Source organism: Miniopterus schreibersii (genome assembly GCF_964146895.1).
Source record: "Miniopterus schreibersii genome assembly, chromosome: 4".
NCBI classification, from domain to species: domain Eukaryota; kingdom Metazoa; phylum Chordata; class Mammalia; order Chiroptera; family Miniopteridae; genus Miniopterus; species Miniopterus schreibersii.
In genome coordinates, this window is record NC_138105.1 from 78,906,139 (window position 1) to 78,922,370 (window position 16,232).

At 43.2% G+C, this 16,232-nt stretch overlaps 1 protein-coding gene across 4 annotated transcripts in view; it reads right to left on the reverse strand.

Annotated features, from left to right (window-relative positions):
* The window catches only part of EBF2 (EBF transcription factor 2), a 181,719-nt gene that overhangs the window by 43,743 nt on the left and 121,744 nt on the right, over positions 1-16,232 (reverse strand). For all 4 annotated transcript variants that reach the window (XM_081135736.1, XM_081135738.1, XM_081135737.1 and 1 more), the window contains exon 7: positions 9,883-9,964. In XM_081135736.1, the coding sequence (XP_080991862.1) occupies positions 9,883-9,964 (82 nt within the window). The remainder of the gene's footprint in view (positions 1-9,882; positions 9,965-16,232) is intronic.

Genomic DNA, 16,232 nt, shown 5'->3' on the forward strand with positions numbered 1-16,232 from the left:
TTACCACAATGACTTAGTCCCACCTTTAGGTTAATTTTATGCCCATTCTGAAATATCTTTGGCTTTTTGGAACAACACGCTTTTGATTTTTTATTATCTATCCTTCTCAAAACTCTGTGATTTAGTTAAGTGACAGAAGTCAGAGGGATGATCAGCTCGAATCCTCCTCGCTGCCAGCTTTTCTCAGCTCACACCCAGTTGTTCCTACAGAGATCCTAAGTCTCACACAGGAGGGTAAAAGAAAAGTCAAAATGAAAAAGGCGTGGAATGACTAAATGGTCTGCTTTTTAGAAACAGATGAGAATCCCAGTGTCTACAGTCACTGGAAAATAATTACCTTGGTTAAAGACCTCCCTGTGTGGATCAGAGTTCTTGCTTTGAAAACACATCAGATTCTACAATTAGACACATTTCCCCTCCATTTCAATGAGGGTCATGCACCTCGTAGCTGAACGTGGGGCCTTCAGTAGTTTAATCTGGGTAAAGCTACAATGCATAGCATTTATAACACACTCACCGTGGAAGACTGATACCTACTTACAAACACACGTACACCGAGCTAAATAAAATGGTCTTGAAAATTCCTGTTATTTTGCCAAGTATGGAAAAAAATTCTTTATGACATTTTACATCTGGAAATGGAATTAAATTCATGATGTGCTTTTCCCTTATAACTGTTCAGTTGCTATATATGTTATTTCAGCTTTCCCAAAGCATAACTATTATGTGGGGTTTTATTTTCCACCTGTGGAAGGAGGAAAGAGACACAGAGACCATTAAAAGGACAGAGAAAATCAAGACAGACTTCTGGTTGTGGTGAGCAACCAAGTTTGGAGTCCACATCATGAGAAGGAATTCTCCGTTGGTGTTTTTATGCACTGGCTAATTCTCAGGTCGACAAGGGGAGTGTGATGGAGCGATTTGCCTAATCCTCCACTAATTCAGCCCAGGCTAACAACAAACAACTCGGCTACTGCAAATCGTGTTTCTCCTGACCGCTTCATTCTCAGCACACGTCATATTTTCAAACCAGTTTAAAGCCCAGACCCTCCTTTGTTACTGGACTCCAGAGTCTACAGAATTACCTCTAAACACCTACCCCACAAGTATGGATTTTGTCATCTTTTTTTTTTAAAGGAATTCCCAGAATTCTTAGCCATCCCTGTTGCTTCATAACCCCTAAGGCTGAATTGTCTGTTCAGTTAAGTATCAAGGACCAAATGAGAGAACACAAGGTTGATTGCTGCTGGGACAGACGTGGGGCATTTTGGGGTTGCTCACACTGAGGGAGGGGGGACTGTGGCATGAACGGCGGAACTCCTGGGAAGATTCTTTCTTAAGTAACCAGACGGTGCTGTGTTTTCATCAGTCAGAGGTTCTGTTTGACACTCCCAGGCCCTGTGCCACATGCCACAGAGGTGCACAGAAAACACTGTCACGACCTCAAGGAGCTGCCGTGTAGCTGATGAAGCATATCGAACACTACGCATAATCAGAAAATGCCACTATACGGTAATACATAACTGAGGGCTCAATTGTGCGCCCACTGTATACTCCAGGGGTCCGAAGGTGAGAAAAATTAACCTGAGCTGACGGCGGTAACAAACATTTTCAGCAAGGAAATGAGATTTGAGATAGGCCTTGAAGAGTTGAAAAACTTTTGCTGCACAACTCGAGGTTACTGAAATGGTTACAGTGTTGCCTCGGTTTTCGAATGGACTCCGACCTGGAAGACAGTTCAAGTTCAGAAACGTTGGAACACCGAGGGATCAACGGCCTACAGCTAGACTTCAGGATCCTGCCCTCAGTGGAAGCCGCGTGGCATGTTCGACTTCCGAGGTGTGTTGGAAACCGAGGCATTGACTCCCGGGTTTATGGTATTTGTAAACTGAAATGCTTACCAATGGAGACATTCGAAAACCGAGGTACCACTTGTATTTGGGAACTTAAAAACAAATTCTCACTGCCATAAGTAGAGTAGGATGCCAAACAGCCTTTCCACTGGCATATTTTGGCAAATTTGGTTTAAGAAGAGACACCTTTGACAGCTTGTCTTTTAAAAATTAGTTGAATACGTACAGAAATCAAGTGGCAAGTTTTTTAAACCAGACTTTCATGTCATCAGGGAGCCCAAAGGTCATTAACCTGTTTACAACCAAATTTCCCTTCATCTCAAAGGCCACAGACACATGCTACTTTCAGCTGACCTCATTTTACTCCACTGACCCCACTGCTTTCCCCATCTAAAATGTATCCACATAGGATGGCTATGGTCAAGGGCAATATTTTACTAGCAAACATTTTGGGAGCCCCAGGGGAGTCTTAACATATGTGATGCCATCTTGATTTGGCTGGGCCATTCTCTTCCCCCAAACTCTGCTCCCCAGGGACCCCGTGAGTCACCTGTCATCCATGCAAAATCAGGATCATGCAGGCCCCATAAGCAGCTTAAGAATCTATGCTTTCTTGTTCCAAAATTAAAAGATCTTTTCTTTCCAGGAAGTTTTGCATTTGATTGTTCTTGAATGCGTTCAGGTTTAATGCCCAGACTGGAGTGTCCTAAGATGCTTGAGGGTTTAGGCTTTGCTTCCACCTCACTGAAATCTCGCATATCCTTTCCCAAAAATTCTGTCAGCAACTACCTGCATTCATTTGTCTCCCTTTTTTCCCAAAAGAACTCAAAATACATTTCCTAGGTGAGTTGGTCAAAATCCTCATCACCCTGATTCCTTTCCCTATTTGAGACACCAAAAGTCAGAGTGGGGGTGGCGGACAGTTATACCGTCAAACAGAAAAGCTTGAAGTCATCTACCCAAAGCCTTCCCCGAACTTAAAGCATTAGACTAAATAAAAGACTCCGAGACCCTCAGAGGTTTTCTGGGGGTTTTTTCCTGACTCCAAATAGATAATTATTATTTCTTAAACGGGACTATCTGGTTTGATTTACCACCAGATAATGGACTCACCTGTTGATCAGAGAGACCATAGACAAGTGATTTTCATTATGTGCTTTGAACCGCTGCTCGGTAGCACAGCAACCTTCAAATGGTGGATGAGATCACAGAGCAGCTGGAGTAGCTCTTGAACTGAGAGATTTGAACTGAAGAAACCTGCAGGCAGCTGGAGCTATATTAAATTTTTACCATTTGGACTTAATTTAAACTCTCGTTTCCCTCTTCGACGGGTATGAGAGAAACATTCAACATTTTTTATTTAAGGAAAATAGATGGTGGTGCCATTAAAAAAGTTTTATATAAGAGCTGGGGGTTTAAAAAATCATAAGGGTTTGTTGGATGGATCTTGGCCCTGTTCCAAGACATGAGTAGCCCTGCCCTTTGCTCTTGCATCGTTTAGTCAAACAGACTAATGGCTAGTGGCCGGCTCTGTATAGGAGGTGTCTCTGTCATCTAATTAATTTCCCCATTGTTCCTGTGTAGTTGTTGCATCCAGCAGACTGCACTAACAGGCTCAAGCGTCTCACACTATGCAATTGCCCCGGAGGAGATCATACAGTCTTCCATTCCCTTCTCCCAGCCACTGTGCATGTCTACTCTCTTCCTCAGAGTTCTGACAAATCTGCTGGGTGTAACTTCACAAAGCACCAACCCTTTTCCTCACACCTTTCCAGTCCCCCTCAAGATGCCCTTCAAGGAGCCCATCCTGGAGCTGTGTGCAAACCCATCCAGACACACAGGAGTCAACAGCACAGATGGCGATCCCGACCTGGCCCCTGAAAAGACTTTTCTTTCACTAGGAAAGTATGTGCCTCTCCATGCATCTTGACCTCTTATCTCTTGAGGCAAAGGATGGCAAGACCTGTATATGTATCTCAGTGCTCTCCCTAGCTTAACTGTATTTTTAAAAATGATTATTTTGGTGGATCTATTCTAAAAAAGGAGTAATTTAGGAGCTGAACTTGAGAGACCCAAGGGTGACTCAGCAAAGTTCAGCAAATGGTGGTAAGAACCCTTATCCTAATGATAAGCAAGCTGTAAGTTTGAATGAAGGAGTTCCTTTAAAATGAGTCAAGCCCAGCCAGGCGTGGCTCAGTGGTTGAGTGTCGACCTAGGATCCAGGCGATCGGGGTTCGATTCCCCATCAGGGCACATGCCCGGGCTGCGGGCTCCATCCCCTGTCAGGGGCGTGCAGGAGGCAGCCGATCAATGACTCTCTCATCATTGATGTTTCTATCTCTCTCTCTCCCCCTCTCCTCTCCTCTCTCTGAAATCAATAAAGATATATTTAAAAAAATAAATAATAATTAAAGAAAGTCTAGGGTTGGAGATGTGTCCAGGCACCTGCTACCAAGTCCAGAGTGACTGACGTACAGGTTGGCGCTGCCTGTATGACAGAAAACACTCCAGCCCTGGCCAGCGGTCATGTCTGTCTAAAATAGAGTCCCTCTGAGGCAGGAAGGAAAAAATCAGCGCTCAGGCCTCTAAGCCTCCCAATCTCAAGCAAAATCATCTGCTGACATCGGTGTCCTGTGGCAGCCGATGCTGTGGAGAACCTTGCAAACTGTCGGAAAGAGCATCCGCACTGGCTGTTACAATGGTGGCTGTCCCTTAGCTCCCACTCACCCTTCCTTTACCACCCCGCTGAGTTCCAAAGGCAGCACAAGACAGATGGCACCGCGAGGGGCCCCTGTGCTTCCAGGCCGGTCCCTGGAAGACCCCAGAGCAGCACAGCTAAGCTATGCAAATCACTTATCTTATTTTCTTTATCTCCCCACCAGGATGTATGTCTGCCCGGGGAGAATTTTATCTGTTTTGCTAATGTCTCTCCAGCACCTAGGATAGTGCCTGGCACATAGAATTTCCTCGGTGCTAGTGGCTGGGTGAATGAATAAATGACTAACTGCATCTATGTTTTCCCTGGGACTTGGAGCGGACCCAGCCAGCCTATCTATGAGAGTGACTTGGCAACAATAGCCCTGATTGTTGTCAACTTCTACTGTGTCTTAGAATTTGAATGTGGGAAATGACAACACGCCTGATTCCTCCTATTCTTGGCTTGATTTTCTTCTGGATTTTCCAACTGCCTGCTCTCCACCCACAACGCAGAGAAATAAAGAATGGGGTTCATTATGTTTTAACAGGCCTGTCAGCTTAAACTAGACATAATTTTTTTTCCTTTCCTTCACTGAGCTGTTAATCTGGGTGTTTCACCTAATTGTTCCATTTCAGGGAGGGCAGAAGTGATGTTCTGCATGCATGGTCCATGGGTTAAGGTACTTTGGGGGCCGTCGAAATCTTTTTTCCCTTCCTTCCATTTTTTAAAATGTCTCTCTTAAAAATTCATTCAATAACAATTTGTTGAGCCCTACAAAGTGGCTGGCATTGTGCTAGGCATTGGAGAGAAATATTTCAGAGGGAAGGAGGTTGGTGGGAAGAGATTAACCAAAGAACTTTTACGCATAGATAAAATTCTCCCCGGGCAGACATACATCCTAGTGGGGAGATGTATGGACAGACAATAGTGCGGTGAAGGCCTGGGGGAGGGAGCAGGAGTGAGGGGGAGGGGGTCATGGGGGGGGCCTTCTGTAAAACTTTCAAAGATAAAGACAAATTTTAAATAAATAAAACATACTCATTACCCTCAAGCAGTCTATTAGACCAGCAATAATTGCAGGACAATGTGATCGGTTGTGTTGGAGAAGCTTGTGGAGGGTGGTCCGTTGGCAGAGAAGAGGGAATCGATAGGTCTGACAGAAGAGTCAGAAAATGCCTCACGAAGGGGGTGGCGCGCAAGTGTAGTCTCTAAGCATGAGCAGAAATCGCAAACTGAAGAGGGGTGAAGGGTTCTCAGGCAGAGGGAGGACACGTGGAAAGGCTCCAGGTGCTGGTCCGTGCCGGAGAAGTCACTGAGCTGTGCCTGCTGAGTGGTGGGCATACGGAAGCATCAGGAGCTGTGCGTGCCTGGTATAAAGACACTCATTAGCCATGCCTTTGTAAACCTAAGCTTTTGTCTACGCACAGTAGATATTTATAACGTATGGTAAGCAGAGTGACGTGTTTCAGAAGATAATTTTAGCCGTTGTGTTGAGGGTGGATTAGACAAGGGAGGAGTAGGGAGGCTTTTTGCAGTTTTGGGGGAGAGATGGGTGCAACAGATACTTAGGAGGAGGAAGCGACACATTAACAATAAATGGGGAGGGCACAAATCAGGTAGAAAGTATTGAGTTCTGCTGTGAACACGGACTCATTAGTCATCTAAGTGAAGATGCCTAGGAGGGAGGCAGAGCTGTGTATCTGTAGCTCCAAAGAAGGGTGACATGTGAGGAGTGGATCCAAGAGTCATTCGGGATCCAATGGCATTTAAAGCCAAGAAAGTGGGAAGATCATCAGGAAAAGTCTTCAGTGAACAGGTCCCCATCATAAGGGTTAAACTGCATGGAGGATGACCATTGGGTGTGAGATGAATTTCATTTCCTTAGGTCAGGGCTCTGTGGGACCCTAAGAGATGTTTCAAGAGGTCTGGGAACCCCTGGTATTTTAAGCAAAACTTTGTTAAAATGTAGCTTCTTGTGGGGATGGAAACTATAGCTTTTACTAAAATCTCAAAGGGGTCTGAGTAAAAAATGGGTTAATGTCCACTGTGTTTCAATAAATATTTTATACACGCCCATGATACTTAAGACTTGAACTGAATTGACGAGAGGCTTGGTTCAGGCTGGAAAATGAGTTCTATTCTGTCCCGATCAAATCTCCACAAAAGTATATAGTTCACATTAAAAGTATGTTTGCTCATATAACTAAAGCAGAGGATTGAAGTAATTGTCTATATGGTTTAAAATTATTACCTTTTCTTTCTGAATGAGATACCTATTCCAGGAATTCTTAAATCACCATCCCTTCAGATCATTCTCCCCACTACCATGATTACATACTACCTCTGGTTTTGTTTCATATTTTGAACTTGATCCAAGTTTCTCACTTGACCATTACAGCACATAGTCGAGCCTTTCTCCTTAATAGCCTTCTCCATGTAAAGGAGCTTTCATTGAAGGTTGTACTCAATAGACTCGGACTCCAGCATAAAATTTGCCAATTCTTTTCTGCATTAAGGGACACTTTCCAGAAGGTGAAAAGACAATGATGGAATGAGAAAAAAATACTTACAAATCACTTACTATCTGATAAGGGCCTGGTAGCTCAAATATATAAAGAATTCTAACAACTCAACCAAAAAAGACAAATAACCCAATTTAAAAATGGGCAAAGGATTTGAAAGAACATTTCTCCAAAGAAGATTCACAAATGGTGAGTAAGTACATGATAAGATGGTCAAATCCATTAATCATTAGGGAAAGAAAATGACTAGAATAGAAACAAAAACAAACAAACAAAAAACAACAACAGAAAATAACAAGTGTTGGTAAAGATATGGAGAAATTGGGACCTTCATGCATTACTGATGGAGATGTAAAATGGTGGAGCCGCTGTGGAAACCAGTTTGGCAGCTCCCCAAAAAGTTAAAGATAGAGTTACCATATGACCCAGAAATTCTATTCTTAGACATATACTCAAGAGAACTGAAAACAATTGTTCACAAAAGAAACTTCTACACAAATGTTTATAGTAGCATCAGTTATAAAAGCCAAACAGTAGAAACAACCCAAGTGTCCTTCGACTGATGCAAAGCTAAACAAAATGTAGTATCTTCTTATAATAGAATATTATTTAGCTATAAAAAAAGAATGAAGTACTGAACAATAAGGATGAACCTTGAAAGAAACCAGACACAAAAGTCCACATATTGTATGATTCCATTTATATGAAAAGTCCACAAGAGACTAATCCATAGAGACAGAAAGTAGATTAGTGGTTGCCAGTGGGTGGGGAGAAAAGGGAATTGGGAGGTATGGGGTTTCTTTTTGGGATGATGGAAATGTTCTGGAATTATATAGTGGTGATAGTTGCACAACATTGTGAATATACTAAAAGCCACTTTAAATTGGTTAAAATGGTGAATGATATGTTATGTGAATTTTATCTCAATAAAAACTGCAAAAAACCGCACACCCTTGCCAACTGTCTTTAGCTCTATCCCAGAAATAAGATAATCATAGAATCTACAAACTTTTTAAAAGATCTTTTCCCTTGTCTTTGCAAAAGTCAGATACTTTCACATAGGATAAAAATCCCTCATTTTGAGATCAGCAATATTTACTGTCACCCTGATAAAAACTCAAGCACACTGAAAATCTCACTTAGTAAATAACTAAAGAAGTAGAGGAAATATTAGCATGCATTCGCTTAGTAAGTACATTCCTACAATTTGGGGCAAATAAAATGACGAGGCATTCTATTAAAAAGCCTCTTCAACTTTATGAGTACTCTCACATTCAAAACTTTGGAAGTAATGGCAGGGAACACAGGGGTAAGAATCCACATTGCCAGTTTCTTTTCTTGCCTCTGTCTCTTCCAGAAGGGAAAGCTTAGTTTTGGTCATCAAGGCATTTCAGAATTCTTTTGAATTTCACACTTTTTTTTGAGTGAAATTATATACGTTTCCATAATAGTGAGTGCCGTTACCTTCCCTGTGCACGATGTTCCTACCTGATCCCTCAGACAGCTCATTGGATTTCTGCTTGTCTTCATATCACACAGCATGGAGAGGAGGGAAGGGTTTAATTTTCTGAGAGGCTGGTAATAGTGTTAAATAACTAACAAAAAATGTCCTGGTCCCAGGAAGATTGTGCGATCTCAAAAAAAATTTTTTTTTCAAAGTAGTCTCTGTGGCCTGTGTGCGCATCCCCCCCGCTCCGATGAACTCTGTCATGGCTCAGTTCCTAAACCATACTTTGTGGGATCTAGTGTAAAACAAATATGTGCGGCCCTTGTTCAGAAATTACTAAGAATTTCAGCAAAGCAACAGCAAAGCCGTGCACCCAGCGGCTGCACCCCTCGCAGGGCCAGGGTGGGGTGGCCGCTTGGATGGGGCGGCGCCTCCTGCCCCCTGGCTCTCCCACCTCCTTCCTGGGGTTAGGGGGGACTTACTTCAACCCCCAGAACCCCTTTTCCTTCACCTGAAACAGGAGGCTAATCATCCCCCACCCCTCGCTGCTGCCAGGATTATTTTTGAAAGTCTCAAGCCTGAATACGATCGCCTAACATGTTTTTAATTTTCCTGTGGGGAAGGGAGCGCTGAGTCTTTGGATTGGGCGTGAGTGGCAGGAAAGCCATTTGGTGGATTAAATAAGGGTCCTTCAAAGATTAAGGGGGGGCCGAGAGGGGCTGCTCCTCTCATCTCCGACCTGACACACTTTGCCTCGCTGTGTTTTTATTAGCTTGCATCTTCAGTACATCAGTGGCAAGGGTGATGAAACCGGCGGCAGATTTAACTGCCAGGCAGCTGGGTCACTGTCCCGTGGGTCTTGTTGTCATTCTGCGATCTTAAAGTGACCACGGCCGTCTGGGCTGCTGCTTTGCGAAGGACTCCGGGAGAGACCACTGAATAGTTAATCGGTGGAGAGGGGAAGAAAGAGGCTGTTGCTCGCAGAAAGCACAGAGACGCCGCTTTGAGAAATCCCAAGGTGGCTGGATATCAAGAACACGGTTCCTGCTGTGGGCGGCTGCGTGTGCGAAGGGCAGCCTGCGGGCTTAAAATCAAATCTCCAGCATGGGTTGGTGCCCCTCCCCTGGGGCTCTGGCACCGGAGGCAGGAGGCCTACACACCACAGAATGAAGAAACCCTCGGTGCTATCGATGAGGGATAGCATTTACAGTTATCTTTTTTACTCTTAGCAACCTCAGTGAATCGTGTGTTCTAAGAAGAAAAAACAAAAAACCAAGAAAAGAAACAGAAAGAGAAAGGGAAGGCTAAGGAGAGAGAAAACAGGATGACTTATTCCACGGGAAAAATCTGCAGGCCCCTTACCTGAAACCGTCTCATGTCCCTTGGGTTTCCTGCTGTTTTCAAACAATTCTGATTGCACTTGAGGAAAAATTTTAAAAAGAATCTGTGAAAAGAAAGCAATGTGTTACATTTTTAAGTAAACATGTTTTCGGAGAGAATAGCCATGCATTCTATTAGATTTGATTTGAAAGTGATTGTATTTCAGGTCTGGGGAATTTCAGCCCGCCCTGCCTGGGAAGGAACATTGCTGACCCTCTGCAATTTGCGAATTTGGATGTTTTCGGTCTCAAGTCAGCTCCATCACTGTGGAGGATTGTGAAGCAGGTCACAAGCGGGGTTCTGGTTTGTGCATCCACCCCAAGTTGCTAGGGCACTCTCTCCAAAGGAAAAAAAAAAGAGCTTCAAAAGAGGCAGTGACTCCTGCCGTGCAAAAATGTCTTGCTCCGAGGTTAAAAATGGTATGACTTAGCCCAGAAGCCAAGGGTTCCTCACGTATGTGGCTTTCCGCTGGCCACACACACCTTCCTGCTCACCCCCCCAAACACACACCCTTACACACAGAGGGGCCTGATACTCTCAGCCGATGTATATAAAAATCAGAAAATGTTCTGTTACCACCCAAAGACAGAGTCGGTCTGTGCAGGGTATACGCTGGGGTCTTTATGATTAATAATAACCAGTGTGAATGTCTTTTCACTCCTTCAATAGATTATCCAGAAAACATAAAGACACAGAATAATGGTCTGAGGTCACCATTCATAAGACATGTTTTTTAAGCCAATATTCTCCTACATGAACTGCTTGTGCAATTTAAAAACTGGGCATCTTTAATCCGACAAGTACATCCACCAAGAAAAATGGCAGAAGTGGCCTTTTCAGCCATTTACGTGTTTAATGTTTGGAATTTTGTTTCAAAATACAATAAGTTTTTCATTTATTTTACTTGCAGAGTCCTTTTCCTTAAAAGAAAAAAAAAAATCCAGCTTTTGCAGTGCTAAAGTCCCAGGTGAGCTAGGCCTATTTCCCTTTCTGTTACTATGACAACGAAATTTTACCGCAGTCCCAAAGTCCCTTCAGAACTCTCACATCCATGCCTTGAATTAGAACTTTAAAGGAAAAGATATACATTTTCCCCAGGATTTACCAACAAAAATAAGAAATCAACAGGGCTCCCAAAAATTCTATTTTAAAGCAACGGCTGGTGAGATGCTCTCACGCTGACCTTGTGTTTATTGTTAATTCTTTACAAACCACACAGAAGAATTAGAGAGTGTTCCAACTGATGACATTTCCCACTTAAAAAAAAAAAGAAAGAAAGAAAGAACAGAAACCCTGATGGAAAGATAAACAGTAAATGATGGAGGAAGAGAGAAGGGGAATGGCACTCTTCAGAGCATTTTTTTCCTAGGAGTCCCTTTGCCTCTAGATTTGCTAAAAATATTTGGTCAAGTGTCCATGACCCTTATCTAATGAACAAGGTTGGGTGTGAATTTAGAAATAACAGCGAAATATTTTTTCATTATTTTATAACATCTGCCTTTCACATCTCTCTTTTAATCTGTACCGGGCAGGAGGTGTCCACCAAGGGACTCGGGAGTGACAAGGCAGAGAAAATGCTCCCACTCCTTACCCGGCGTTCAAACTCACAACCGCCTCTGCTCTCTCAAGTGCAGGGGAATGTCTGCCTGTAGCCATCGGAGCACGTTAGAGCAAGAGCTGCTTTTATTTAAGAAAAGATAGATCCGAACTCAAACGTTCTTCCTTTGGACTGGGACACAGTCATCCATTTGTGCATTCAGAGGAGTCATCTACAGGCACCCACGAAACGCGGGGACGCTCTCCTCGGAGGCTGAAAACTTGCCTTTTTCTCCTTGAGTCTGGCTCCAAACAATAGTCCCCACCCCCACATCCCATTTGCCCTCCCACACCCCCATCAGTGATTTACCTCTCCCCTCCCATGTCACCCCCCACTCCCTCCAAAAAACACTAAAATCAAATCAAGTGCTTTCTCTCACTAACTCCTTGATTTGGGGAAAGTTTTCCCACAGTTGGGCTCCTTATAATGCGTTCTGTGTGTTATACTTCCCCTCACCTACCCCACCCTTCCTCCAAAGTGTATCTGGTGAAAACATTAATGTTCATGAAGGCATTATTCTAGGAATGGTGTGGTGGGTGGAAAAGTGCAAAGGAGATAAATGTTTACATAAAATCAAATTGATTTAGGGAAACAAGGGGCCTGCTGAAAGGCTTTATTCATTTTTAAATGGGGACCCTTAACAGTTCTTAGGACGGAAAACACCCAGCTTTGACTCGTTTGGTGGCCTGGGGTCTCAGGTTGTAACCAACACAGCCCCCTGCACGCTAAAGATACAACATTCTGTTCACAAAGGTTAAGAGAGTGAAGGAGGGAAGTGGGGGCGGGGGAGGGAGAGAGAGAAATATCTTATACTGTATAGCACTTTGTAAAAGAGGCACAGCTATTTCTATTTCTAAATGGCCGGCATCAGAAATTATGACCTGGATATTTTACATGTGAACCTAAAAATTAATTTACAGAAATTCTGGGGCTTAAATCTGGGAAAAAATCTCCAATTTTTTCTTGTCTTCTTACTGATGTCTTCCACCTCCCTCCCTGCACCCCTCCACCCATCATGCTAAAAGGGTTTGGTGCAGAACCCCTTACTAACCAAACCAGCCGTTAACCACAGGGTAACTTTCAGGGAACAAATCCCCTGTGTCTAGATCCCTCCGTCTGAAGCCAGAGCTGCCTGGAGAATGTCAGCTCTCTCTACTCAGAAATGGGAAACCAAAATGAATTGCAAGATTCAGACCAAATGTGTAGAGTCTCATCGGGATGGAAGTTGTTATTTTCACTTTCTCCAAACAATGCTGACCGCATAAATATCATCACCACTTAGCATGGCACACTTTGCAGGGCCTCTGAGCTTCCTTAAGCGTAAACACTAACAACTATAGGTTTATCCTCATAGATAAATAGAGAGGTGGGGTCAAAATACGAACCTAAGTAAACTGTAACTGAAAAATAAAATTTTTTTAAAAAGAACCTCACCCCCAAAAAATGTGAACTCAAGTCCTCAGACTTCAATCTGATTCCTAGGTCAACTGGGGCAATAGGATGCACGTAAGGGCATTCCTTCACTTAACAAATATTTGTTAAATGCTGACAGTGTGCTGGTCTTGATCTGCTACCAACTAACTTTGAAACCAAGTAACCTCACTTCTCTGGGCCTCGGTTTCTTCAACTGTTAAGAGGGCTTAACCGGTTGGGTTATCCCTAGGGCTCCTTCCAGTATTCATATTCTATGGTCGCTAAGAAAAATACATAGAGTTGAAGACCGTCCGTAAATGGCTACATTGGAGGAAGAAATCACTGAAGACGAAAAGATTACCACTTATGGAAGCCCAGGCGGAGGGGGGTGCAAGGGTTTTCTGAGAGATAGGTCAAACCCACTGATCTGAGACTGAAAGAAAAAAGGCAGGGATGACTGACTGGTGGAAAATGGAGCGTCTTGGCTGATGCCTTGGCCAGAGCTGGTGGTATCGTGAGGTTGACGGGCAGGTTGTTGAGTGAGATGCCCCTTTCCCTTAGCATCCTTTCTCTATGCTTCCAAGGCAGGAGAAGGTGGCTCAGGAATATCACAGACCAAAGCCACCTCTGTCCCTGCTCGCCATCCTGTGTGGCTCAGCAGCTGAAGGTCCAAGGGTCACAGAGGACAGGGGAGGAAGGCTGGCCAAATGCCTGCTGTGTGCCATGCTACCAGCTACGTTCTTGATGTTCATTGCCTCATTTATTTCTCACAGCTTCATGAATGGCAAATCATCTCACAGCTAGGAAATCAAAGGTGCCAAGAATTTCTAAATTTGCCCAAGATCACACAGCTTGTACGTGACGAAACAAGAATTTAAACCTGGGTCTTTCTGGCAACAAGTCCCATCTGGCGTTCTATGTTTCCGGCGCCAATTAGATTGTGGGGATGGTTGCAAGGCTCTGTGAATATACTAGAAACCATTGAACTGTACACTTGGAATGGGTGAACTTTATAGTATGTAAATAATGTTTCCGTATAGCTGTTTAAAAAAAACACTCCAGAGCCTTGGCTGGGGTGGCTCATTTGGATGGAGTGTGGTCCTGTACACTGAAAGGTTGTAGGTTCAATTCCCATCAGGGCGTGTATGGGAGGCAATCGATCGATGTTTTTCTTTCTCTCCCCCTTCTTTCCTCTGTCTCTGAAATCAGTGAACATGTCCTCGGGTGAGAATTTTTAAAAAACCACTGCAGAAAACATGGTCTGAGAAAAGCAAAAATAGCAGTAATAACAACAACAAAACCATGAAAGATTCAGGTTTCTGGGAGAGTGAGAGGACTACAGCACCCCAAGAGGAAAACATTAGGTCAAAGACAGTGGCATGAAAGTAAACGCCACTATTGAAAACCCCTGGTGAGTTCATTTATTTACTCATTTGATCAATTATTAAGTATGCAATATGTGCCACAAATTTTCAGGCATCCTGGCAAACAAGATGAACAAAATCCTTGCCCTCATGAAGCATACAACCAAACTATTCAAAATATGCTTCTTCAGATTCCGAGATGAGTCTGAAGACCTCTGAAAATGGGTCTTGAGTACAAGGGGTTTACCTAGTACCCAAGAAATCTCTTTTCCTCCCAATTCTCTGGAATATTAGAACACTCAGCACTGTCTAAGAATAGAATGAAAGCTCCTAGGTGGTTCTAGACATGTGCCGAGCCCATCCCAAATAGAAACTGAGATTCGAACTAGATGCACAAATAGAATGCAGAGTTAAAGTCTGGCGGTGGGGCATCGAGGAGTCTCTAAACCACAGGAAGGGTAACACTTAATATTCATGCCAGATTCTAGGATGATTACCAGTGATAGTACAAAACCCAGCATAATATTTCTCCAGATGTGTGGAAGAGGCCATTCGATTTACCTCCAATTTGAAAACTAAAATCTAGTGCCTTCTAAAAAATTTTAATACATAATATCTTCAGAAAAGCACTGTGGAAGGCACAGAAGCTTCTTTTAACCAAAAGATTAGGCGGGGATGTATATCAAAAGAATGTGAACTTGGCATTAGTAACATAGCTACCATTGTGCAGAATAATTTGTAAAATTACTCTGTGCAAAATAATTTGTAAAATACCTTTCATTTTGAAAGTTATTCCCTTAAAAAAGATCTAATTCTTCCTGCTCTGGAAACAACTTCTGCAATAACATGGCCACATCTATGCACCATGGGGATGAGTACACCCCCCACACTCTCCAAGGTCCAAGCACAGGTTTGCTGCATCTGGTTCTCTCTCTGCCACGATGGCCACAGAAGTAGGCTGAATAAAGTCTGAGCTATATACTGAATTAGCCTTACAAACCCTGTAGGTGCTTAAAAGTCTATGTCCATTGATTTTCGAGGAAAACACAATTTATCTGGATTAACTACTAAACCTCCTTTTCCAAAGTCCTTATAGTTAAAATACTATAATTAAAATACAATTGGCTTCCACTGTTTGAGAGTGTTTCTGAAAATAAGGTAACCCTTTTCCCTTAAAACACTCTCATATCATTTCTCAGCACTACCAAATGTAGGGAAAGGCTGGATCAAAAAATCCTATGTGAAAGGAACAGTCTCTTCTCCCAGGACCCTCTCAAGCTTGTATCCTTTGGGGAACTAGGCAGAGTGAGAGGCTGGACACACCCAGGAGGCCACTTGCTCACTCTGCTCTATGTGGTGGAAAACTCCTAGGTGATTGGTTTCCACTTGACACCAGTGGAAAACACAATGATAATATTCCAGCTTTAATCTAGGTCTTCACTGTAATATCTTCTTTGAAACTTCCAGCAACAGAGAACACATTTTCCTCCTCCCAAAACCTCCAAACCTAGCAGTCCAAGTAAGGTGGCAGGCAGCAGTGAGCCCAGCCTTGGCCTGGACATGACTTGCCTTTGAGAAATCTGTTGACGGTTTAGGTGTCGGCCCAGGTAAGAAAGGGCCTTGAAGCTCTAAGGGCCTTATGAGAGTTTCACTTAAGTCCACAAATTTAAAGAGACTCTGGGAAGACAGACCCTCCATTGGTTCTTGCCAAACCCTACGGACTTAACAACAGGGCATCTGAGAGTGCTTGGTACTTGACATCTGTTTGGTAAAATGGTGGCGGGCGCAAAGGTCCAGGAAGATCCATGGAAAAGGGGGATAATCTAAAATTTTGGAATGAGTGGCTTCTTTTGGCTTAAATCAAATACTCATTTTTATAAGCTGATTTTCTATATAATCCATTTATTTATACAAGCCCTTAAAAAGTAAGTATAAATACATAAACAGAGTAGGTATAG